At 32.0% G+C, this 26,096-nt stretch overlaps 1 protein-coding gene across 3 annotated transcripts in view; it reads right to left on the reverse strand.

Moving 5' to 3' along the window:
- CNTN1 (contactin 1) overlaps positions 1–26,096 on the reverse strand; it is a 272,015-nt gene that overhangs the window by 73,608 nt on the left and 172,311 nt on the right. For all 3 annotated transcript variants that reach the window (XM_016151683.2, XM_016151684.2, XM_036236741.1), the window contains 3 exons: positions 24,678–24,805; positions 24,174–24,349; positions 8,981–9,101 (listed from right to left, as the gene is read on the reverse strand). In XM_016151683.2, the coding sequence (XP_016007169.1) occupies positions 8,981–9,101; positions 24,174–24,349; positions 24,678–24,805 (425 nt within the window). The remainder of the gene's footprint in view (positions 1–8,980; positions 9,102–24,173; positions 24,350–24,677; positions 24,806–26,096) is intronic.

The raw sequence follows: 26,096 nt of genomic DNA on the forward strand, positions 1-26,096 counted from the left end.
ATTGACTCCAGACTAGTCTAGGATGTCCAAGCAATCCCTACACACTAGGATGTCACAGGTTATTTGCTACTAATGATATTAAAAATCATAATGTTGTGCATTATTTTTTAATAAAAATGAAGTAGATTCAAGGTTATCCCTGTAGTGAGCTAACTCTCACTTCTTGCATCCCAATGCACTTCCAAATAAGGTGGTTGGAGCCTCCAGCAGTGCCCTGGGAAATGCAGGTGAACCACACCAACTTTCTCACCTCTGGTGTCCACAGAGTAACCATTACTAATGCCCAACATTAGGCAATTAGAAATTAAGACAGTGTTCTACTTTTTCAGAAAAGCAAAAAAAAAAAAAAAAAAAAAAAAAAAAAAAGCCTTTTGGATTTATGCTAAAATCTGCATCCATTTATTGGGGCATTGTGCAGTTAAACATTATAATGAAAAAATGGTGTGGCAGAGAAAAGATTAAGAACTCTCTGCTGTGCCGATCTAATGAGATGTCCTAAGGCAAATTTAGAGAACACATAGGGTCCTATAGGCACCTTCAAGGAGGAAGTGGGGAGGGTACAAACTATGAAACTGCTGGATTTGTAAAATACCAAGAGAGATTCTACTTTCAACATTTCTTCCTTTCTCTTTGAGTATATCTTAATCCCAGTGATGATGATACTTTAAGGACTATGTGATAGAAATTCAAAAGGTTAAGATCTTCTCTCAGAAACTTCTTAAACTGACCATAGATTTAGGGAATAAAAGCCTTTTCTGACTTTCCTTCATTCTCATTTTCTTAGGATTAAAAAACAATTATGACCTAATCAAATTCCCAGGGGCTGGGCTTGGGACAGGGAGATGTGGTGGCAGCAGCCAAACTGCAAAAGGGAACATGAGGAGAGAACAGTGACATTCTTGAGATTTGAAATGGCAGACTCCACAAAAATAATACATAAGAAATTATCATGCTTTTTAAGGAGGGATTTTACACCATTAAGTCTTTCCTTGGTTATTTTTTCATTAGTGAAGCTAAGGTGTTGTTTTTGTCTTCTTCTGTTTAATAAAATGAACCAAAAAGAGAAGATATTATGAAATTCTAATTTCAAATAACTTAAAATTATACTCTACTCTCTAATTGGCCTTTAAATTATCAATGCCTCAGAGGGTTTTGAGTGGATAATCTAATTAATTTGCTAAAATAAACCATATATCAACAGTGAACCAGATGTACCATAAAAATTATGTGATTGGCTTTTTGTATTTGTGGAAGTTAAACCAAAGGAGTAGTGAGGAGAAGTTACTGCTATAGTGAATTTGGAGCACTGATACCTGAGCACCATCTGGTACTATCATATGAGCACTAGGGAATACTTCTTTTCCTTTTTTGGTTTCTTTTTAAAACTTCCTTGGCCTGTGAAATGTAATTACCAGTACTTACACTACTACTTCACAACAATTTTGTTAGAATGACATGATAAAATTTATATAAAAATCCTGTAGACATATATATTATAATCTGGAACAGTTAAACATTTTAGTGAATCATTTTTAAGGCCAAAGAACACATTACAAAATCAAGCTTTAAAACCATCTACTATAATTTATTTACTGTTTTTGTTATTTTAATTATAATTGTATGACACTGAATAGCTGAAAAAAATAAAAATTATCAGAATTTTCCTTTGTTATGAGGCTAGCCACAAATATATCTGGGCAAAAATAAAATTGTAAAATCTGCCTCAGTGACTTTCTATAGAATAAACATGTCTTACCAAAAAAAAAAAAAAAAGGCCTACTTTCCACATTGATTATTTTATCTAATAAATATAGCTGAATTAGTTTAGGGTTATATTGTATTATAGTGATAAGATGGGGGTTATATCTGAAATCATACTGCTTGTACTCTATTTTGTAGTTGTGTTATCTTGGTTAAGTAAGCTAACCTCTTTGGGACTCAATTTTCTCATGTGAAATTGGGAATAATAATAGTATCTGTCTCTTCAAATAGCATCTGGTAAAGAATGTCTTAAATAAATATTATATATCCTTATATAACATAATAAATACATAACATATAATATGTAATATTATTTCATTATAGTATATACTATATAACTATAATATTTTATTATGTCATGTTATACATTAAATTATACAATTTTATTTATTTATTTTATATTTATAATGTCTTTTCACAGCATAAAGATAAGAGTAGCAAATGTAATATTTTGCCAACATAAATAAAAATTATTTTAAAAATATTAACTAATTGCCATTTATTCATGCTCATAAAGTATTTTGGATATCACTGAATATCTGTACTGCTCTTGTAATTTGACATAATTGGCATAATTGTCAGCTTAGTTTGGTATAGTTGCCTGATACAAAAAGTCTGTGATGGAACAACGAAATGTAGCATCTAAAAGCATGGCTTGCTTATTAAACTTGTAAAACTTTCCTTCTCTCCTCCTGGAATCAAAGTGAGGAGCCCTAAATCTACTGATTACTTTTTAAGGGAGCCTTGGATACAGACAAACTGTACAGTGACGAATAAATTCCAGTTTGCCCAAAGCCAACCAGTTTGATTGTAAGACAGAGTCAAGAATAATTAATTGAAGAAAAAGGCAAGAAATACTCTAAGGAAATTTCTCTCACTATACTCCAGTGAGGAAAAAGCTATCTAAATCTACATGGTGCATGTTTTATAGCGTCATCTACTGGTTTATACCCATTAAAACCATTGCTTTAATTTTTGAATTTATAAAATTAAGTGTTAAACTAGATTATTCTCAATACAATCTGAAAGCTTCAAACAGCTTGACTCATTCTGAATGAATTATATACTTTGTTGATATATTTGAAAATTTCCTTGAATTCACATCATTTTGCATTGAACTTACATGGCAAAATAAAATTTCAAACCATTGATGTACTTTATAATGTAGGTAAAAATTGAGAAAGCTGTTATTTTTACTAAAGCTTAAAAAAATAAAATTACTAATACATTTTAACTTTGAAACAATCAAATTACTTTCTAACTTCTGTATTTATTATAAATGAATACACATTCCGCTCATTATTTCAGCTCTCCGTAACAGTTACGGAGAACTGGCCTCCAGTAGTTCTTGAATTTGTTGCTTCTCAATGAAAAGGAGAATGCTTAATTCCTGGGCAGACTTTGCTATTAATAGATGCATTGCTGTGGTTTATTGCTAAGTGGGGTCAGGATGCCTCAGAATGGCGCCCAGTCCATCATTCTTCCAGCCTGTGTGGGCTGCGAAGGCCATTTTCCTGCCTCAGTCCTACAGAGGCTGATGAGATGGAATCTTTAGTCTGTCTTTGTGGCAAACTTTCTTGGCCAAAGCAAGTGGAAAGTAGAGGCAATTATCCAAATATCTGAGGTAAATGTGTGTTTTTCTGACCCAAATACTCAAAAAACTACCTCAACTATTCTCTTTTATTTGACTGTGATGATCTGGATACATCTTTCTGCCTATGTGTGTATCTCTTTTCTGGATCTAATCACATGAGTGTGTGTATATGTGGGGGGCGGGGGAAGGAGGGGTGGTTAGGTGTGTGTACTGTGTGTCTATCTAACAGTGTGTATACTAAAGAAATCATTTTGTCTGTTTTTCCTAATTTTATAGTGATTAAATTCATTAATTTGAAACTCTTTGAATTAATTTAGGCATGCAGTGCCTTAATAATAATTTTGAATATAAATCCACATTTGTTTATTTAATAAAAATTTAAATACATGCAGGAATTCTTGGACACAATGTGAATATTTATGCCATAAACCACAGAAATCTAAATGCTGATTTAGTACCAAAAGTTTTACAAATATAAAAAAAGAAGAGTTTCACAAACTCTTAATATGATAGCAGACTCTCTGTTCATTTGGTTTTCACTAATATCCAAGGTCCCCGAGTTAGTCATATAAATAGAACTCTAAATAATCCAAGAGTTAGTAATTTAACTTTTTAAAGTGTTTTTGGCGTAATTTTTTCCCATAATGTTTTAGAAATTAAACTACTATTTATTAGCATGTGCCAGATAATGGGAAGGAACGGAAAAGAGTAAAAGCTGCAAACAGTAACTTTTGCTACTTAGTGGCAGCAATTCTAGAACAGACTTGGTAATCTTTCTGGACAACATCAAATTAATTGTAGAAAATTTTAGACTATCAAAGTTTTAGAATATTAGCTATAGAAGTTTAGAAATTAACTATAGATTTTATGCATTCATACTGTGTGAATGAAGCCTAGTATAATGAGAAAACTAGATTGGGGGTCCAAGTAATCATGGTGAAGTAGGTGGGTAAAACAGAACGAATCTCTTTCAGAGTCCAAGTTTTGTAAAATAAAGGGATGAGAATTGCTTAGATGACCTTTGGAATTAATTCTAGATTTAAAATTGCATATTCAAATTTGACCATAAATGCAGAGACTTTATATAGCTATGGTGAAGAAGCTAAAAGGAAAAAAGATGTAATTAATGCATAATTTGCCAAAAATAGGGCCATTGGAACCCTTTTTTATCTTAAACAAAGAAAATGTTTATCTATTTCACATTTTTAAAAGAAAGAATACTAATTAATCTGGAACAACAGCTCCAAGTAAATAATTCAAAAATATTTTTGCCTGGACAGTGAAGAGAGGTAAGCTCTGGATATGAACTCTGCTAATATAGAACAGCTGGGAGTAATAAATGCTTGAGCATATTCTGTAGAAAAGACCGTTAGCCAACCATAATGATAATGACTTAAAATATAGCAATATTTTTCAGACTACAGCTTCCATCAGGCTACTTATTTTGTTATGTTACCTTAACTTATGCAACACAGGATTTAAAAGTGAGTTAGTCATCAACCAAAATGACCTCCTTAAGAAAGAATCTGGTAACCATGTCATTAGGCCAAGTAATAAAAACTTCAGTGGATTATATCAAATAAATATGACATCTAACTTAACATCCATTTTTATTCCACAACTTTATTTTTGGTCTTTGTACTAAATTGGAAAGATTTGCACACACACACATACACACACACACACACAGTGTCCATGTTTAAATAAAAACAGTATATGTATCATTCTTTTTTCATTTTTTAAAATTTAAGAAAATTAGACATTTATACAATCCATGAAGTGATCCCTCGATTACTCTAGCACTCATCTGTCATTACACGCAATTACAATAATATTGATGATATACCCTACACTGTACTCAAAAAAACCAAACCAAAACAAAAAACCAACAACAAAAAACAGAATATTCCTGGGATGCTAACCTGGCTAGAAGCTTATTTGCCATTTAAAAAGATTTACATACACCTCAAAAAGGCAGAGATCGTATTTATAATCTCAAATTTTCTAAAGAAAAGGGAGGGGGAGAAAATTTCTTGACACTACGAAAATTTTAAATTACATTTTTTAGATTTGTATTTATTATTAAAATTTTCCCTTTCTATTACTACTTTCTAATAAAACTGTTATTTTCTAATTTAAAAAAAGGTATAAGCTTCTAATATAACTATATAAAAATACAAACCTGATTTGGGTATATAATAATTTACACAATTTGTATATTATTCATTTTGATTCCAGCTACTCTTTTTCAAAACATTTCCAAATTTCATGTAGCATATGCTAGGGTTGAGAATCAAACCAAAAGAAAAGTTTCAGATAGTAAAAGTCTTTTTTATTCTGTTTGTTTTTAAATTTCAGCCTCGAATTATAAAATTTTGTTTAATATGATATAGAAAATGTAAAAAAGAGGGATCTAAAAATTATAATCATGATTGCATTTTCTATTTTGGCAATTTTTGTGGTAAACATTGTGTTCAGCCAGATGTCAAGAAAGTCTTCCTAATAGCTGGTAGGATTGCCAAAGATATTTATAATACAGCAGAAATGCCATGGAAAGAAGTAAAACGCTTAAGTCGAAGCCTAATTTCTTGCTTTTGTGGCCTAATTTTATGGTCTATATTTGAATGTTGTCCAAAAGTGCACTCATGAAAGAGAATTTAGATTTGGCAAGTTGCATAAATGTTCCCCCAAATACTGCTGAATAAATCCTGAAAGACCTTTCCCTCTGAATGATACTTTTTTAGTTGAAGAACTTTAAATCCTCCAGAAATATCTTTTGCTAAACAATGTATATACATGGCTGTTTGTATGCATTAAAATTCTTGAAGCAGCAACTTGAAATACATTTTTATGGAACCTAAGAAGTAAAGCATTCATTATAACAACAAAAAGTAAATGTGTATCAATCCTTGTAGTTTGAATTTTTATATGTCTGAAAAACATTAGAAGTCTCTTAGCTGGTTTTTTGTTTTGTTTTGTTTTTGTTTGTTTGTTTGTTTGTTTGTTTGTTTTTAACTAGGAATAGCTTTAAACCATAAAGGTCTTTTAAATATTAAGCGATTAACAGTTATATGGATTTTAAATTCCTTTGGCTATATTATATATACATCTGTTTTAAAAGGTTGACTCTAAAATTACTTCCTTCACTGATATAAAATTATATTAAATTGAAGTCACAAGATAATTGTGGTCTTTTGGGCCACTGCTGGCTGTGAAGGTGGAAATTATAAATACTCTTCCTAGGAAAACGCACATACACATTGAATTTTCTATACAATTTCAGGAGGTCTGTGGACCCCTTGAAGCCTGTTCATAGATTCTAGGTTATAATTCCCTGGACTAGGTAAAAAATAATCAAGTGGATAAATAGACCAATAACTTAAGACATGGTATGTCTTATATATTACTCACTATTATTACAAGAAATAAATTACTTAATTTTATATCCCACGAGCTAAATTTATAAAGCATATTTTAAGATCCACTTTATAGACATTATTGCACATATTATGCAGAAATGTATTTTACTATTTTAATTGCAATGTCTCTTGATATAAAATGAATACCTTTTATATTATTAGAAATAAAGTTTGCAGAATGATTATGACTCTGCTGACTTTAAAAATACTAAGCAATACTTTTCATGTACCTATACAGTTTTAAGAACATGCCGATATAGCACAGGGGCTTAAAATCCTTTATCTTATTTCCACTGAGTGCACTTGCTAAGTTTCATTGTTTTAAGGTATTTTCCTTGGGACTAAAGTCTTTAGACAAAAAAAAAAAAAAACTTTATATTTTCACACAATATCTGCTATAGCTTTATATGATATGTAAGATACACATTATGATGATGATTAATTACCTAGGTATGTGTTGATCATATCATTACTACTCTTCGATTATAAAACTTTCTCTTCTCTTTGTTTACTACAATGTAATTATTATGTGAAGACAGTAATGTACATGCATTCTAACATAACCCCTACTGTAATATTAATGCTAATTCATTTATGATGTAAACAATTGCAATTAAATATATGCACACACTATTGCAGGAAATAGCTAACAGCTAAGTGGTCTAAGTAGAAAGAAAGGTAAACTGGTCTCTCTCCCTGATAACTCTCAAAGACAATAGATGTTCCACATAACAAAATATTCTCAATGGAAATACCAAACCTAAATAAACTCTCTTTGATTTAGTATTTTGTAGTCTTGGAGTAATAGTTCAATAAGTATGGAATAAATGTTTAAGTTAATTTGGATAAAGAAACTTCAGCTAGACTTATTGCTCTATTAAAGAACATATTCGACTAAAATAAAAGGCTTTTCAGCATTTTCCCAATGTGGCTTGATGATTCCATATGACCACTGCTCAGAGGGAAGTGCAGAAGGTGCATGAGATTAAGTGAAATTATATTGATCTGGATCTGGAAATAATACTAAGACAAACAAACCACCGACACCATCTTATTTGTCTGAGCAGGCAAAAACTGTCTAAAATGTGCAATTAAATAATGGTCAATAAATATTTCTAGTAGGTGAAATGTGAAAAAATAGAAATTTTAACCCTGTCACTGAGACACAGAGGGAGAAAGGGAGCTATGAAACTATGCAATAGAATTCTGGAGCTCACTAAATATTAATAAAAAATGCATATGTGAATTATACAACTTAGAGAAGATACTTCATGTACACAGATTGCAGTAAAACACTAGAGAAAGTAGTAATTGTTATAAAAGTTTAAACAAGAGAACCTCATATTTGAGACAGTAGGAATTTGTTAATACTTGAGTCAGACTTTGAAGCATAGATAAAATTTGAGCAACAAACTGAGAACACAGCATGAAAGAAATACCATGAACTAGGGAACGGAGGTAGAAACCCTAGGGATTTCTGTGGACTAGATGGAGACGAGTTGATTACGAGGAATGATGAGATGTTAAAGTTAAAGGATGAGGTCAACTCATGGAACTTCTCAGGTGCTTAGCTAGAAGGAATGGTCTTCATTCTGTAGATGTGAGTGAAGATCCAACAAATAATTTTTAAAAAGATGTGGCAAGTCCTGAGCTGGCATTACATGTATACAAGCAGAGGTCAGTAGCAAAAGGGTTGTATTTTTAGTAAGTGTGTACCCCAGCACATTCTCAATTATTTATATTTAAAAAAAAAAAAAGCCTTAGTCTGAAAACAAGCAACAAATAGAAACATGATATACATATAAATTAACTTTTTATTCTAATATGATAATAATAAATATATAACACTTGAGCACTAGTAAATTTTTTTCATAAAAAATAAAAATGAAACAACACTACTCAACGCAGAAAAAGTATTAGCAGGAACTGAGAACTTCTGGTAAGTACTAAGTTTATAAGCACAAGCATTTAGTAGGAGGTATGTGGTGTAAGTTTCTAGAAGACATGTAGTTAGTTAAACACACAAAATCAGTGTTGTTTACTACTTGTCTGGCATAAATCATTCTTAGGCATGGGTGAGAAGCTATTTTCAAGAATCAAGACACTAAATATATAAGGATTTGCGCCAGACTTACCAGAAAATTATACATATTTATACAAGTCGAATACTTTTGGCTTTGTAATTTTAGAATACTGAAACTCTTACCTCTCACAACGAGGTCGGCTGAAGCTGAGGAATTGTCCACAATTGTCTGAGCAGTGCACGTGTATCTGCCAGCATGTTTCAGTTGAGCATTTCGGATGAGCAGCTCCCCATTGGCATCCAGCTGTGAGCAAAACCAACAGTCATTCAAATCAGTACATTTTTCACCAATTATATGGCATTTAGGATACAAGAGGTACGTTTTTCCACTAACAAAATGAACACCCTGAAAAGGCATCCTGTGTTGGTATGATAACCGTATTTCTTTACTCAGGTTACTTAAATTCTGGACTCCAGTATTTCAAGTGGAAAATAAAGTGAGTGAAATACTTAAGGTCCTTTTTAACCCTAAAGTCTTTAACATTTTATTATTTCTATTATCAGAGGGTGATACTGAGAGAAACCAAGGGAAGAAACTATTTCCTTGGTATGTTTTAAAGAGAAATGTTAAGGTCTAAAAATCAAGGCTGAATGTCAGTGAGGATAAATAAATGCTATATGACTAGGAATAATTATTAATTTCATTTGGCAGAGCCAATCTAATTGACTAATTTCAAGATATGTCACAGTCCACTTTACAAAGATACTGAAAGTATGCAGAAACTGTCAAAAAGGACAATTCTACTTACATATTCTTTTTTGCCACAGCTGGATGCCAAAAATATAAGCTCCATGTGGGTAAGGATTTTTGTTTTATTTACTGCCCTATTCCCAGCAGTCAGAAGAGTGTTATATATATATATATATATATTTTGAAGGAAGATTGAAGGAATTTTGCTTGTAAATAGCAAGATACCATCTCATTGCAATTTCTAAAAATAACTAATATTTATTAAATGCCCAGTCTATACCAGGTCCTGGGCTGTGCAGATATGTATATATTATCTCGTTAAAGTCTCTTCTGACAATAGGTGGTATTATGCCCATTTTATTAAAAATAAAAGTGAGATTTAGAGTAGCCAAGTAATTTAACTAAGGTTATACAGCTTGTTTGGTAGTGAGAGCATGCCCAATCCAAGTTTATTACTCCAAAATAGTTTCTTAATAGAAAACTTAGAAAACTCAATTTTAAATAGAAATGTGGTTTTCTTGAGACCAAAAGATATTGATTTACTATTCTAATAATACATATCCAGATATACTAAAGAATAAATAATTAATGGTTAGGTTAATATTTTACATAAGAGATGAGGTATTGTTTATGTGATATGACAGACACGCAATTTTTAAAATTTTGTTATTTTAATGACTACATGGAATGAATGCTCTGCTTTGTCATAGGTTCTGCCAGTGGGCCCTTTATATCATAAATTCCCTGTTGATCCTGGAAAGTGTTTGGGTTTGCAATCCTTGCTTGATTAAAGAAGTTAATAATAACAGCTATTTATAATCTGAGCAGATTGATTTAGTTGATTGTAGTAGAATACTACTATCTCCATATAAAGAACTGGTAAATGGTCACACATCCTGTTTCTAAATATTAGTCAGCCTTAGTAAAAACATAGCTAGAGGTTATGCAATTTGATGTCCATTGGGGTCTTCTTGTTCTTTGAGGTCTAGATTTGCTAAAAATTCAGTTTCCAAGCTTTCTGTAAATTCCTGGAGTAAAGGAGTTCTTTCCTTCTGTTTTCTTGGTCAGTTTTCTTCCCAATCCAATGCAGCCCTTTCTCTATTTTGTCATAAAATCTACTAACACAAAGCATACCCTAGTATTAAAGTAGGTTTACTGAAGAATTGAAGGTGATGGAACTGGTTGTATTCCATAAGATAGAGCAAATCAACACTAAGAATTATAGTCCATTCCACAGTTCTATTCTTAAAAGCCCTGCTGGTGATATTGTTAGAGGGACTTCTCAGTGACCTTCACCTTTCCCAGTGCTCACTCCACTCCCATATCTTACTTCTTTCTGTTCTTCTCTTCCATTCCTTAGAAACAAAGAATTATTCTTTCCTCATGTTAAGCTGCTTAATTCGTTGATGGTTGCTTGATTTCTGATGATGTTTATTTTGTAAAACCTTACTTTTTAAAAGAATTTTTTTCTTTTTACCTCCTACTCCTCAATCCATTTAATATGGTTTCTATTCTTTCAACTCACTTTATTTGACTTCTAATAACATTTGATCTTTCTTCCCGAAACACTCAACTTTTCTAATCATCTATGATAACACACTTTCCAGAAATTTTGAGGACATTCTCAAGCCATTCTCTTCTTTAAGTTCCTGACAAGTCCATCACAAATGCTGGAATTGATCCATTCCTTTCCATCACTACCGCCTCTACCCTTGTTGAAGCTACCAACACCTCTCGCTGAACTGCTATGTTCTATTTGGTCATGAACTCCACCCCTGTTCCACTCTCCTCTTTTCTCCACCTGGCACCCAGGGTGACCTTTTAAAAAGGGAAATATGATCAAATTGCCCCTCTCTGTAAATACAAACTGAAACCTCTGAAAGCTTTTCCCTCCCTGGAATCAAAGACATTAAGTGCTATACGGGCCCACCTGGCTCCATTCTGTAGCTTCTGTCCGATACTTCAGCTCACTTAAGTGCCACCATTTCACTTACACTGTTCTCCAGAAGAACATTTCCTTTTTAGAACCTTAAATGTATCTTGTTCTCTCTGATCTCGCATTCTCTATGGTACTTCCTTTCCTGAAATGTGATCCCCTCGTGCCCTACTCCTTTACCATGGTCACCTAAATAAGACTACCCTCTCCCCACCAATACCAATTCAAGTAATTCCCTCAGCAAATCTTTCCATTTTCTGTTGTTATATTTTGTCATAGCACCTTTTACCCTACGCTGGATTATTATCTCAAGTGCAATGAAATATTTGTACAATTATATGATTACAGTCTGTCTCCCTGGAGGACTGTAAGTTTAATGGAGGAGAAAACATACTTGTTTTGTTAAGCATTATATACCTGTGTTACATATGCATATAGCCATATGCTCTCTATCCCTAGGAACTAGAACAGTGCCAAGAACATAATAACACTAAATATACATTGTTTGAATGAACGTGTCAACTTGCTTATCAAGAATTCTGGCAGCTGCTCTTAAGATAATGCACGTTTACTTCTTTTCAGCTAAAAGTATAATTAGATTAGCAAGTTCATATAGCCCATGACAATCATGTCATTTCATAAGCACATAATGAAACTTATTGTGGTGTCAGGATGACGTATACACTCTTGCTCTCTCCTCTGATCACCCCCCTTACCCACCTCCTTTGTCCTAGCCACTGTGAACACCTTATACTTTACCATTTATTTTCTTTCCTACCTATCTTTGTACATATTACTTTCATTGTCTGGATTCCTGCATTTCCCACTTCTGTCACTTGGCCAACTTCAAGTCATAGTTTAGATGCCTCTTTTTTCTCTGGAACCCAAAATCTAGATTAGGGGTTGCCCTCTGTACATTTTCATTGTAACTATCTCTTTTACTATAATTATTTAGTTGTCCATTTCTTCTACTAAACTGTAATTCCTTGAAGAAGGACTAGGTTTTATTTATTATTACATACAAATAAATTATTGTAATATCTGACATACAAGAAGAATTCAACAAATATTACTTAAATGAATTAATAAATACCTATTACCTAAAATATTTTTATTAAATTTATTTAGTAATTTCATATGTTTTTTTCAGGTAAGATAATATTTGTAAGTTAAAATAGCTAAATTGAGAACAATTAGTGTTATCTGCAAACAACTATTGTTATCCATTAATGATATACTTCAAATTATTTATACACTAATTTCATGAAGAAATATAAACATTTTAGGAATAATGTACAAGTTTATAGAAATAAGAATGCAGGCAACATATAAGAAAATGGAAACCCATCTTTCCAATCCATATGTTTTGCAAAGAATTTGACCTTACCCCAAGAGAGGTCTGCTATTTGTCCTCAGCTTCTAAAAGTTAATTCATGTGTCTTTCTTTCCCTAGGTATCTTGGGCCATACTAGACTATCTAATAGTGTGATTAGGATGGGAGTTAGTCACACCTGTATAGTTTTACAGTAGGTGCTGGCCTTGCCAGAAACAACATTGGGAATCAGGGTAGGAGCTTGGGGTCATGTGGTATCAGTCAACCTAGAGACTGAGATTAACCATTTGGGCAATCAATCAATTATGCATATGTGATTAAGCCCCAATAAAATCTCTGGATGCCAAAGCTCAGATAAGCTTCCTTGGTTGGCAATTCTTTGTGCATACTGCTACATACCAAGGCTGATAGAGTAATGCTTCTTGACTCCATGGAGAAAGAATAATGGAAGCTTTGTATTTGGTACTTCTCCTGGACTCTGCCCTCTGTACTTCTTCCCTAGGTTGATTTTAATTTCTATGCTTTTCCTATAAAAAACTGAGTATATAATAGCTTGCAGGGAGTTTTGTGAGTTCCTTCCAGAAAATCAAAACCGAGGGTGGTTTTGGCAACCCCTGGAACTTTTAGTTGATCTCAGAAGTAAAGGTGATCTTGGGGACTGTGCTCAACTTTGTACCTGGCCTAACTCCTCATAGTACACTAAATAGAATTCTTCTAAGAGAGGAGGTAAAGAAATATTACTTTACTATTTATTACTCTGCTTAAAAAACTATTGAAGGAAAAGGTCTAAAATTGTGTATATGGGGAAGGTAATAATATAAGAGTTTTTCTTGAGCTATCGTAAAGGCTAATTGACACAAATTTCTGAGTAATTTTCTAGTGGAAAAGTTTAAAATAATTATGGTAAAACAAAATTATTTAAACACCTTATGTTTGTAAAACAGATTGCTTTAATGTGCTTTGACATCCTTAATAGCATTGCACTTTGACATTAAATATTCATTAGTAGAAAGATATTAAATAAGATATTTTAAAACTATTATGACATATAATAGTTATATTTGGGAAAATGTTTGCACAAAAATAAAAAGCTCTAATTCTATTACATACTTTCATTATGTGAACTTACTACTTTGGTTGCTTCATGTGTGTCTAAATGAAAGAGAATCCTATTGTTAAACTTATACTCTTTCAATGAGCTATGTGTCAGATTGGAATTAAAAAAAAAACATACACTTTAAAAATTTAAAACTTTTTATTCAATATTAAAATTTAAAAATTGAAGGCAGAAAAATAATATATAAACACAAGTTGTGGCATTGTAATTGCCCTTTGTAAAATATTTGTATGCTGTATACCTATCTTTTTCTTTAAATAAAATTGCTCCTTCTCTCACCTACTCAAAGTTTAAAACATATTGCTATTTACTTATTTTATTCTGAGAGCAATAATTGGGTCATTCTTTTTACACTTTTCACATGTAATAAAAAAGACAAATTATTTTATGTCAAAATATGATATTAAATTTATACTTACTAAATCATCAGAATAAACTCCTAAAATCTTTTAATTAAACTATTCTAAAAGTTTAATGGTAAACTTATGTTAAAAGTCAGCTCCTTTTTAAACATTAGGACTTAGGTGGGTAATGATAGGCCTACTTGTATAAGGCAATAATAAGTGACTTTAACATTTATTCTCGTTTGCTCTAGATTTGGTGAAGGCGTGGCAAAGGAAAGCAAAGGAAAAAGATACTATGTCACTTCCAATATAGTTGTGTATGTATAAAAGCTTTCCTGAAGTTTTTATAAATGGTGCTAGCACTTTTCATACCTCAGGAGAAGTTGAGGTCCTCAGTGGCCGACGGAACGCTTACGAAGCAAGTAAAGATCATGGACTTCAGCACATTCTAGCCACAAATTAGATACGAATGCTCTCTACATTTTCACTAAAAACCACAGTTTGGCTGAATCACAAAATCCTTCCCTTCATATTAGGAGAGTTGAATCACATACTGGAAATTGTGATAGCAGAGCTCAGGGATGTTCCAAAGTGTATGTGTGGTTTACCACTTAGAAGTTTCCCAAGTTTAAATCAAAAGAATTCCCACATGTAAATGCCCATTTCTTCTTTCTCCCTCCATCATGAACTAACTCTGAAAAACGATTCCAGCAGTATTAATAAAACTAAATTACTAAGTTGTATTAACAAAGCGAAATAATCATAATGAATAAAGTAATACAGTACAATATGGTACATACAAGGTCTAGATAAAGCATAGAGCTCATGATGGCTATATATCAACAGAAACATCTCTTTTGTTCTGTTGAAATTCAGAATGAAGGGGCAGATATAGAAGGTTGGAGGAAAAGCATATCCTTTAAAGCGAATATCCCAATATAAGCAAAAAATTATTATATATATGTATAACACATGCTATATCTACGAAAAATAAAATTTTTTCTTTTTAATTTTAGCTTGTTAAGTTAAAGAAGGAATAACTACAGCAAATTCATCATATGCAACTACAAACTTTAACATCACCATCACCAAGACAACTAACAGCAAACATTTAGTAAAGGGTTTCTAGGTGCCAGGAACTATTATAAATACTTTACGTATGAATACTTTATGTGTGCAAACTCACTTGCTTTTAACAACAGCACTGTGAGATATGTACTATTCTTAACCATATTTTAGAGATGAGGAAACAATACTACCATAACTATAACCACTACTACTGTTAGTACTGTTGCTGTGAATAGGATATAACTGCTGCTACTAATATTAGTGTGTTATGTGCCACTAAGTTGTCTGTGACTCCTGGCAACCCTATGAATAAGAGGTGTTCACAATATCCTGTCCTCAACAGCCCTGGTCAGCTCCTATAGACTCATATTTATGGTTTCTTTTATGAAGTAAATCCATCCCATATTTGGTTTTCCTCTTTTCCTGTTGCCTTCTATTTTTTCTCCAGCATTATCATCTTTTCCAAAGAACCCTGCCTGAAATTATAGAGAGATAACTTACCAGGGGTAGATGGGATACTGAAAGAATTATTTCAAGCCACAGAGACTGAATCTGTTAAAATCCTAACACAAGATGTCAACAGATATGAAAAATAAAATGATTGCCTACATATACATCCCAAACTTCAAGAAAAGAGATGCTAAGGATTACAGCAACTAGAGTATTATTGCTCTAATTTCCATGTAGATAAAGTGACGTTCAAAGTGAGGTAAAAAAGTTTCTATCTTAAATGGAACAAGAAATGCCAGGCTTATAAGCTGCTACAAATACTATTAAGACTGCTGCTACTACTTCTGCTATTGCTACTGCCATGGCTGTCACTATTATTGAACTTCTCCTAATACCTGATCTAATTTATTAAATGCCTTTTAGATATCTGGGAATGTGCTAGCTACTTTACATACATTTTCTCATTTAATTTTTATAATACGAAGATGCTATTAATATTTTAATTTTAGAGACAAGGAATTCGAGATTCTGAGTTAAGCTACTGGTAAAAGGCTTAATAGCTAATATGTAGTCCTGGTTTCACTAGGTCAAGTTATTTCTAAAGTAATGCTTTTCAGATCAGACAGTAAGATTTAAGTCCATAGTGTTTGTTATGTAAAAGTGGATATTTTCTCATAGGAGGAAGTATACAATATGGTATTATTTTATTTAGTTATTTATTAAATGTTTAAACTATTTAAATGTTTAAACATAAGAAAATAAGAAGAATAGTATAATGTCTATTTATATACCAGCCAATTGGATTCAATAATTATAATCCCTGCTGTATTTGCTTTATCTAATTACCTAGCTGGCTGGTTCTATCTTTCCTTTTCTCTATCTACTACCTATCTATTGTTAAACCTTTAAAAAACAAATTACTGATGTCAGTAATTCTGTTTTCCTCAGAACATTACATTGACTCTCTAAAAAAATAAGGTCATTCTCCTGCATAATCACAAAGCCATTTTCACATATAATTAACACTAATTTCTTAATATTATGTAATATTCAAGTTAGTGTCATTTTAATTAATGTACCAGCATAAATATTGAATGTAAAAAATTTAAAAAGATATAACTTCAAAAATGTATAAAAATAATGTTATTGCAAATATAATAAAAACAAGTGAATTAGAGAAGTGTTCAAGGATAATTTCTAAGTAGGCACTCAGTATTTATAGAACCAGTGAAAACCTTGAACATCCCTAAATGTGACTGTTTTGATGGTTGAAGAGTCCAATTTTGATCGATTGTCTCATTTTAAATTAAAATTCAAAAAGAAGGAAATTTTCTTGAGGTCTCTGTTAAGCATTTTGAATACTCGACAAAAATATCAAAGTTTTGGATTTAGAACCTATATTTTAGATGAAAGTAAACTTGGATATCATTTAGTTCTTATGGTTTTTAAATGATTTCTCGTTAGTGTCAGGGTTCTGAAGCCCTTTGTGGATGGCTTGGTAGGAAGAAGGGATCAGAATGAGAAGATTTTTTTTCTTTTTTCTTTTCTTCTTTTTTTTTTTTTGAGAGGAAGAAATGAGAGGCCCTGTGGTTAGGGCTTTTGGCTAGGTAGCCTTTATTCATGCACACATACATGCACAAAATTTTTTCAATCAGAGAAACCTCACCTTCATCAGTTTTATTTGTTGAATTTCGGATTTTAATTTTCTTGGCAAGAAAGACTCTGCTGCTAAAAACTTTTTGTTGTTGTTCAAAACTTATGTAGTTCAACTTCCTCATATAACACGAAAAGCATGAGGCTCAGAGTAACTGTTTTGCCCAAGGTTATATAACTTTGCAATGGCAAAACCGGAACAAAAATCCAGATTTTTAGATAATTTTCTATTCTTAGAAACAAACTGGAAAAACTAAGTAGTTTTTTTTGGAGGGGGGGTGAAGGTGGGGTGGGGGATATAACAGCTAAGGCAAAATAGCGGTTAATGTGATATCCAAAGTAAAACATCAAAATCTGTGTTGTAAAAATATTAAAATTCCTAACACTAAGTTTATATACTTATTTTTCCCTAGTTTTATTTTAAATACTTACTGTGTATTATACAAGAATAAGGAGCCAGAATAATTACTGCAACAATGCTTAAGTATGTGAAGAATTCTATGGAAAACAAATGGCTCTTTAATTTTTGATTTAAAGGCTTTTTGGAGATTCACCCAAGCTAATGCATCTCTGAAGAACAAATGTTTGCTTTGATATATTTAAATTCCATTAATATATGGATTCCATTTATAAATTTCATTTACTTAGCATTATAATCAACATATGCTTACTAAGAACTAGACTATGGGATGCTATGCTAGAGAGTAACTTTAGCTCACGTCATCTCTGCACTGGAAGTGTAATGATCTAAAGAAGCTTACCAAAGTATAGACACATCTAGTGAACATAGATACCTACCTCCATGTTTACTAATGAAAAAGAGCACATTAAAGACAATAGTTAGGTGTAAGTAAAGGCGATTAGGGTAGTGAAAGGGAGATCAGAAAAGTTATACGTTCAGACAGCCGTGCAAAAAGAGAGATGTGGCAGAATTCTCTACCTCTTTTCCAATTAATTACTGACAAAGTAGACAAAAGATTTGGCCCCAGGTAGAATGGCTTTATCAGTTTTGTGTAGTTTACAGAACTATGATAGGGAAATATATACATTTTACATGTTTTTCTCTTTCACTGCTCACTAAAATGTATGATTCTTAAATTCACAAAACACATGAAATCTATCTTCTACTTCTCGTGGTATTTTGAAAAATGCTTAATCTACCCTCATATATATATATATATATTTGGTCTGTAGCATCCTCATATGCTTAAAACTATATAACTTCTCTTTGTTTCTAACACATCATGCTTAAAACCCTTCAGTGGCCAATCCCTTTATTCCTAAATCTCTTTTTTATCTCCCTTGAGATCAGTGTTTCTCAATGTTGGCACATTTGACAATTTGGACCAGATAATTCTCTGTTGTGGGGCAATATCCTGGGCATTTCAGGATGTTTAACGGCAGTCTTGCTAAATAGATGCCCATAATACACAGCCCTCCAAACACCCTGCAGTTGTGACAATCAAAAATGTCTCCAAATACAAAAATGTCTCCAAATATGGCCAAAGTCCCCCAGGAGAGAAAAATTGATTCTGTTTTAAAACCACTGCTTAAGCACTTCTATCATGTCACTGTGCCTGCTCAGTCTCCTGCTCTGCTGTCCCTAGCTCTAATTTGATCTTTGCCTTTACAAGGATAACTGCTCAACCCACCTTTTCTCTTCCAATATATTGCCCCATAACTCCAGACAATCTCCAACAATAAGCAGATAAACAGTGAACTTGAAGAAAAAATGACTTCTGCTTTATCATTACTGTTTCTTTTTCTCTCTTTGCATTTCTTATACAAGCAAAATTTCTGTCCAAATTTATAACAGATTCTAGTATGAAATATATGTCTCATATCTAACATATTTTTATGACATGTTTAGTATAATTAATATTTTCTTTAAAAAGGAAAAATAGCCTAAGGGTAAGAAATCTGTCTTCTTCTGTTGTGAATGGTGCTATCAATATAGTCAGAACAAATGCATGTCCACATACCTGCAAACGCAAACATACACCTACCTACCTAAAGGTGATCATTAAGAATTGCCCAGAACTTTATAGTTAGACCACCTGAAACTTTATAGGCTTGATTTACAATGTATTGCAAATGTAGCTAATAGTATAGGGAAAATGGAGTAATTTGGATAACCTTGAGTGAGCATAAAAGGCTCATTAAACAAGATTATAGAACAAATTATGAGTTGAACAGTACAGTGTTTTAAATAACAGAAGTGCTGCTATCTAAACAGATATAGACATGAATATTAACCAATGGATTTAAAACTGAAGTGGTAAAGAGCACAGAGCCTGCAGTCAGACCACACGGTTTCAAATCCTCTTTTTGCTACTAGCTAGTTGGATGATTACTTTGGGCAAGTTATTTAACCTTTCTAATCCTCAATTTCCTTACATTACAAATGGAGAAAAATTGCAATAATGTGTGTTCCATAGAGGATTGCGGTGAAAATCAACTGAGAAATACATTAAAAAAACAGTTAATTCCATGCCTTTTCAAGTAAATAGAGAGAATTTTTGTCTTAGACTAGATATCAAGCAAAGCAAGCAATGTGAGAATTAAATTATGAAAAATGAGATCTGTACCCCCCATCCCCTGAAAAAACTATCTGGCAAAAGTTTTTGAAATTTTCTGTGGGGAATAATTGCTCTATTGTAAAGAGTATAAACAATAATCATAATCTGCCAGATCTTGTGCCAAGCACTTTTAGGCATTCTCTCATCGAATCCTCACAAAAATACTATGAAGTAACTGGTTTTACAAACCTAATGATGTAACCTGAATGAAGTAAGTGAATTATTAATAAAATTTTTCAGAAGGGGAAATCTGAGGCTTAGAGAGTTTTGTTTAATCATAGGCTTAGAGTCACAGAATAGCAGTGAAAAAAATGGAGCCTTGAGCCCAGGTCTGTTTGTGGTATACCCTCTGAAAAAGAGGGATTGTCCTTTCTAGAACAAGAGGAATTATAAAATAAATTGACAAATAAAATGACACTACATTTTGTATTTAAGAGAAAGTAGTAATTGAATTAAAAATCAAAATAGAAGCCATTTTATAGTTGGACTTAAATATTTTATGTATTTACCACATGATTTAGAATAAAAGAATGCCAGATAAAATGTTTTAATAGCTCATTGCGAGAAAACTTCCAAGTTACTAAATTTATGATCATATATTCTAAATATCCTTCTATGCATAAGTTTAAGTTAAACCAATAAAACATTTATTGACCCTGATTACATAATAATATAACACTCAATGAATATTTATTAAACAAATGAAGAAATAAATGACATGATAGGTAAATTAGATATTTAACTTCTTAATGTCTTTCTATAATCAGTATTGCTTACTTACACTTTAAAAATTAATAGGTGCATTTTAAAAATTCATTCATAGGAGTTCTACATAAAGCAGGATCATTAGATATAATGGCAATGTTATTTTTACCTTTTTGGTGCTCACTATAAATTCTTTTTATTATTTATTTATTTTTTTATTGAGGTAACTTTGGTTAACAATATTACATAAATTTTAGGTATATAATATAATTTGACATCTCTATGCAGTATAGCACGTTCACCACCGAAAGTCTAGTTTCCTGCTCACTATAAATTCTTAAAAGAAATGCACATCTTCAAAAATGTATAGTTACTTTTTCCTGATAGTTATATGAATATAATTGGAAAAAGGATAAAAAAGAAATTTTAGAATCATCTATAATCACAAATCTTAGATATAAGTATATAGGAAATATATTTGTTCAATTTCATAAATTATTCCAGACTGTGAAATTTGAAACCTTATGCAAGGTTGCCACAGAGTGGTCAAAATCAGGAATAGCAAGCTAAAATTAAAACACACTTGACTATTGAATAAAATTTATTAAAAATTCAATTGGAAAATAAAAGCAAGTTTTTTAAATAAAAAGTTTAAATTTTGAATTCTATATTCTCTGTTCATTAATTAGAGCTTCTGATATTAATTTTAACAATTAAAATAATTAAATTATAATGATGATAATGACATCAGTTTGATAACTATGAAAGCTACCCAAACATTTACTTCTGAATTTTAAATTCACGGAGTATCTCTGATTTATTTCGGATCAGGGCCTGTGTTTGTTTTATTCATTGTTTCCATCATCCCAGTGTCTGTCGATTTTTCTGACTCATGGTTCATACTCAGTACAATATTTTAAATGAACAAATGATATTTAGTTATTGAAATATTGCCAGAAGTAAATAAAATATCAAAGTATTGTTTAAGAAACCAAGAAAAATTAAATACTGACATTTTTACTGTGCAACTGGAATAACAGAGAAACGCAATCGGCAATGTCCCTTCCTTTGTGTTTGCTGTCGCCAATACCTGCTATCCCCAATATGTTTTCACACATTAAGCTTTAGTTAGGAAGAGGCACTCCTGAGAGTGTTCTATTAAGTGAGCCCAGAATCAATTACGAATCATTACGATTATCTTCCAAAAGGTAGATCAAACACATATGGTGTTTTTACTCAAATTTTGTGTCATACATTTAGCAGTGAAGTCTAACTTTGAAGTTTGCCTTAAAAGAGAAGGAAGACATGAAGGAAAGCTTTATTAGGTTTCTTAGGTTCGAAAGATGGAATTAAGTTTAATAATTTACTTTAAAATAAATATTCTCATCTTTTTCTCTTTTGATATTTAAAGAATTGAATCCATCTGTCCATTTATAAGATGCTAAAGATGTGCATTTGATAGTTTTACTCAATTAAGTTTCATATTTAGCCTGCAATTATGTTTTCTGCTACTCATAGATCATTATTTGGTGGACTGAACTGAAATCTAAGTTGGCAAATCCAGAGTGCGGGGCTGCAGTTAGGATTCTGCTCTGAATTAGCTGAGGGGCAAATACATGAACATCTGTGGCTCTCTTGTGCAAAAGAAGAAAGTACAGTAAGTAGTGGTCAAAGTCTTTTATGTTCTTATGATCTAACTTAGTATGAATTTCTTAATTACTATTCTAGCAATTTCTTTATTCTCCTCTCTTGTTAAGGCAAGGGTCTCATTTCTCTTTCTCCCTCTCTCCCTTTCTTCCTTAATTTCTTTTTTTTTTGAAATGTTTATTTGCATCAACAAATTATTTTAGAGACCATAAAGAGGTTCTTCACATAAAGTTTCAGCTTAATTAAGGACAATATTTATAACCCCAAATCTATTTACATAGACTTCACTGCTGCTGACTACTTATGTAAATTATGATTGTTGTATTTTGGGAATTATTAAATTTATAACACCGAGGAACTAAGAAAATTCATCTAGTTTTTAAAATAAGATCACTGTTTAGCTCACTTTAGTTTTTTCAAAAAATGAGTAAAAACTGAGTGCCATTTGCTTTTCTTGAAAAGTAAAACACAATTTGAAGAAATCATTAAAGATATTAGTATCAATTATACTAGTGTTGGGCATGGTTATGATTAAACACATCAATATAGTCTCAGACATATAAGAAAAACATATCACGTGGTATAATGTTAAAATAGTTCTCTGCCAAATCCCCGTTGTTATTTTTTTAAATGTAAGTTTATTTCAGAAACCAAAAGACAATTGGTGGATTGATTTTAGATTGACAGTTATAGCTAAATCTGTTAGATTAAAGAGAAAGGAAATAGAATTACATTTAACATATGGAAAGCACAAATATTGATGCTGCGATAGTTACTCTCTGACTCTAGCTAATCAAAATTTAGGAAGATATGTCTCCATCTAGTTAAAAGTGGTCTTACTCAACCTGACATGAAGCTTGTTTTGGCTTTTAAAGTACAAAGTTTTAGAATAATTTTTTAAAACAGCTAGAATATTTGAATGTATATTATTACAGTATATACATGTCAATCTTCAGATTTCATAGGACTTTAGAATCTTAAATATTTCATCACTCAGAACTCAAATCCAAACTTTTACTGCTACATTCATAACTGACTTTTAAAATTAAAATTAAAGTTTTCTTAACTAAGCATATATTCGACATAGGTCTTTAAACTCCAAAACAGTCACCCTTCTAGAGAGCAAACTGGTGTGAGCAGTGCTCTATTTGTTTTTTAAATATACTGTAAACTAGACAACCCAATCAATGCACCAGTAATGTTTCTAAGTAAGTCATTATTCCTACATCACTTCCTAGTCTTTTCCTGTGTTTTCTTTACTTCTATGCAAAGACATCACTGTTTAATTACAGGACTTGTTAAGGGTGTTCCTATTCTTAAAATAAAATACAAACATTTAACCCTTTTCAAATCACATGGACTTGTTCTCCAAACCTTCCCACAAATATATTTTGTCTATTTCTTACCCTCAAAGAATGTCTTAAATGGGTTATTCGAACAAAGGATAAGTTCTATGCTCTTACTTCATTTAAAATTAATGCGAAGGCACTAAAACCTAGAGTATAGATATACTGAGGGGTAGTACATCAATGTAAAATTATATTTTAATTAAGGGGAAAATGAACCTAAAATATAAAGAATATTTACTGATTAATATCTCTACCAAAATCCTCAGGGCTGGCTACTTTTTAGAAAGGTTCTGGAGTACTACAATTACTATAAGGAGACCCATGAAAAGCTTTTTTCCCCCTGTGGTTTTTAGTCTCATGTAAATGCTTATAGTAACAGAAGTTGCAGTGCAGACACATAGGGGTCACTGAGGATGTTAGTAAGATGAAACTTAGAACACGTACCATAAAATTCCGCTGGTAATGAATGTTCTCTTTGTTAAAATCGATCACATAGCCATTGAATGACCAAATAAATGTGAGGTCCAAAGCAGGGTCAAAGGAAGCAGCACACTGCATAGTGGCATTTTCTCCGACAGTAATATCAGCATTAATAGGAGCTAATATAATTCGTGTGGGATCTGCACATTTTAAAATGAAGTAAAGCACAAAAATATGAGATACCATATGATCTGGAACATTAAAAGAATAAAAATCAATATATTTTGATTTTTCTGTACAAAGGAATAAAATGTTTCACATTTAAATTCCAGAAAGAATTTCATCAAGCAAGAGATTTGCCCAGAAGACTTTTGAAATGGAAACATCAATATGCAGATTGCCTTAGAAGCTTAGCGCAAAATGATGTTGCACAGTACACTAGAAATTTAACAATGTTAAACTAAAACAAACAATAACAGCAAAAGCCAAAAACAAGCAAACAAAAATTTTAATCAAATGCTTTCTTACCTGTGATAACAAGAGTTCCAGTGCTATTAGCCTTCCCTCTATTATTTTCTGCAAAGCATGTATAGATACCACCATCATTCCTTGTAATGTTATTGATTTCTAAGCTTCCATCTTCCCAAATGAGTGTTCTATTAAAATGAAAAAAATCATGATTCATAAAATTAATTTAATGAAATACTTTATTATTATTTTTGTCTTAGATTACAAACACATATATTTCAATAAGCACACTTTACACAAATTAGTTGACAGTAAGATTTTTTTTAAAGGAAACTGTTTTCTTTGTTTATAATATTCTTTCTCAGAATTAACAAGTTGTTTTAGAAAGCCATCTTTTTCTTGGACTATTACAGTAGTTTCTAACTGCCCTTCTGCTTTTACCCTTGCCTTCTAGTAGTTTCTTTTCCCCATGTCAGCCAGACATGAAGACGTAAGTGACACAAGTCATATCATGTCACTCTTCTCAGTGATGTCACTCGACAACTCAACACCCTTTAGTGACTTTCCATCTCATGCACAGTAAAAACCACAGTCTTCTGACTGCCCTTTTGAGCCCTGGACAATCTCACAATTTTTTCCTCACTTCCTTCAGGTTTTTGTACAGTGGCATGTTCAGGAAAGCTTTGCCTGATAATGCTAGTTAGGACTGCATACATTCATGCACACATGTGCACCCACACACAGCACTGCTGCCATCTTGCCATTCTCTATCCTATCCCTCTTCCTAGATGTTTTTCCTAATACATATTTCATCTGGCATACTTCAGTTTGACTTTAGTCTATCTTTTCATTAGCTGGTAATATTCTTATGTTAGGAATCTGAATCTGCTTTGTATGGGGCTATGTCTTCAATTGGTAATATGTCAATAAATTCATTCATTTATTAGGAAAAAATCTTCTGAATGTGCCAGGAACTCATTATGCAGTGAGACACTGATCACTGAGTAGGCATTTAATCAACTTTTTTTGAATAAATGAACTACATGGAGTTTAAATGAAGCAAGTGATTTTCCACACCATAAAATGACTTTTAAACTGTGGGGCAGACTTAAACCAGTCACAGTCCCAAAAGAAATGAGCTCAGGTCTTCCAGAAATGTGATCTCAGAACTTCAATTCAGACTTTGAAGTTAGCACTGACTATCATTTCCATGGCTACAAAGAAATACAAACATTTCGATCTCAGTTCCTGAATTCCTTACACGTCCTGTACTCTCTGCCTAAGGGCCTTTGCACATGCTCTTCTCACTGCCTGGAATATTTCCTGCTCCCCGCCTTCACATGACATTCCTCCTATTTCCTATGCTGACTTTCTCCTCCTCATACTTTTACTCAATATTACTATAACTTCTTCAAGGAAACTTATAAAAAGCATTCACCGTGGCTTTTATATAAATAATCTAAGCAAATCACGTGCTTT

The sequence above is a fragment of the Rousettus aegyptiacus genome, unplaced genomic scaffold, assembly GCF_014176215.1.
Source record: "Rousettus aegyptiacus isolate mRouAeg1 unplaced genomic scaffold, mRouAeg1.p scaffold_m13_p_2, whole genome shotgun sequence".
In the NCBI taxonomy this organism is placed as follows: Eukaryota; Metazoa; Chordata; class Mammalia; order Chiroptera; family Pteropodidae; genus Rousettus; species Rousettus aegyptiacus.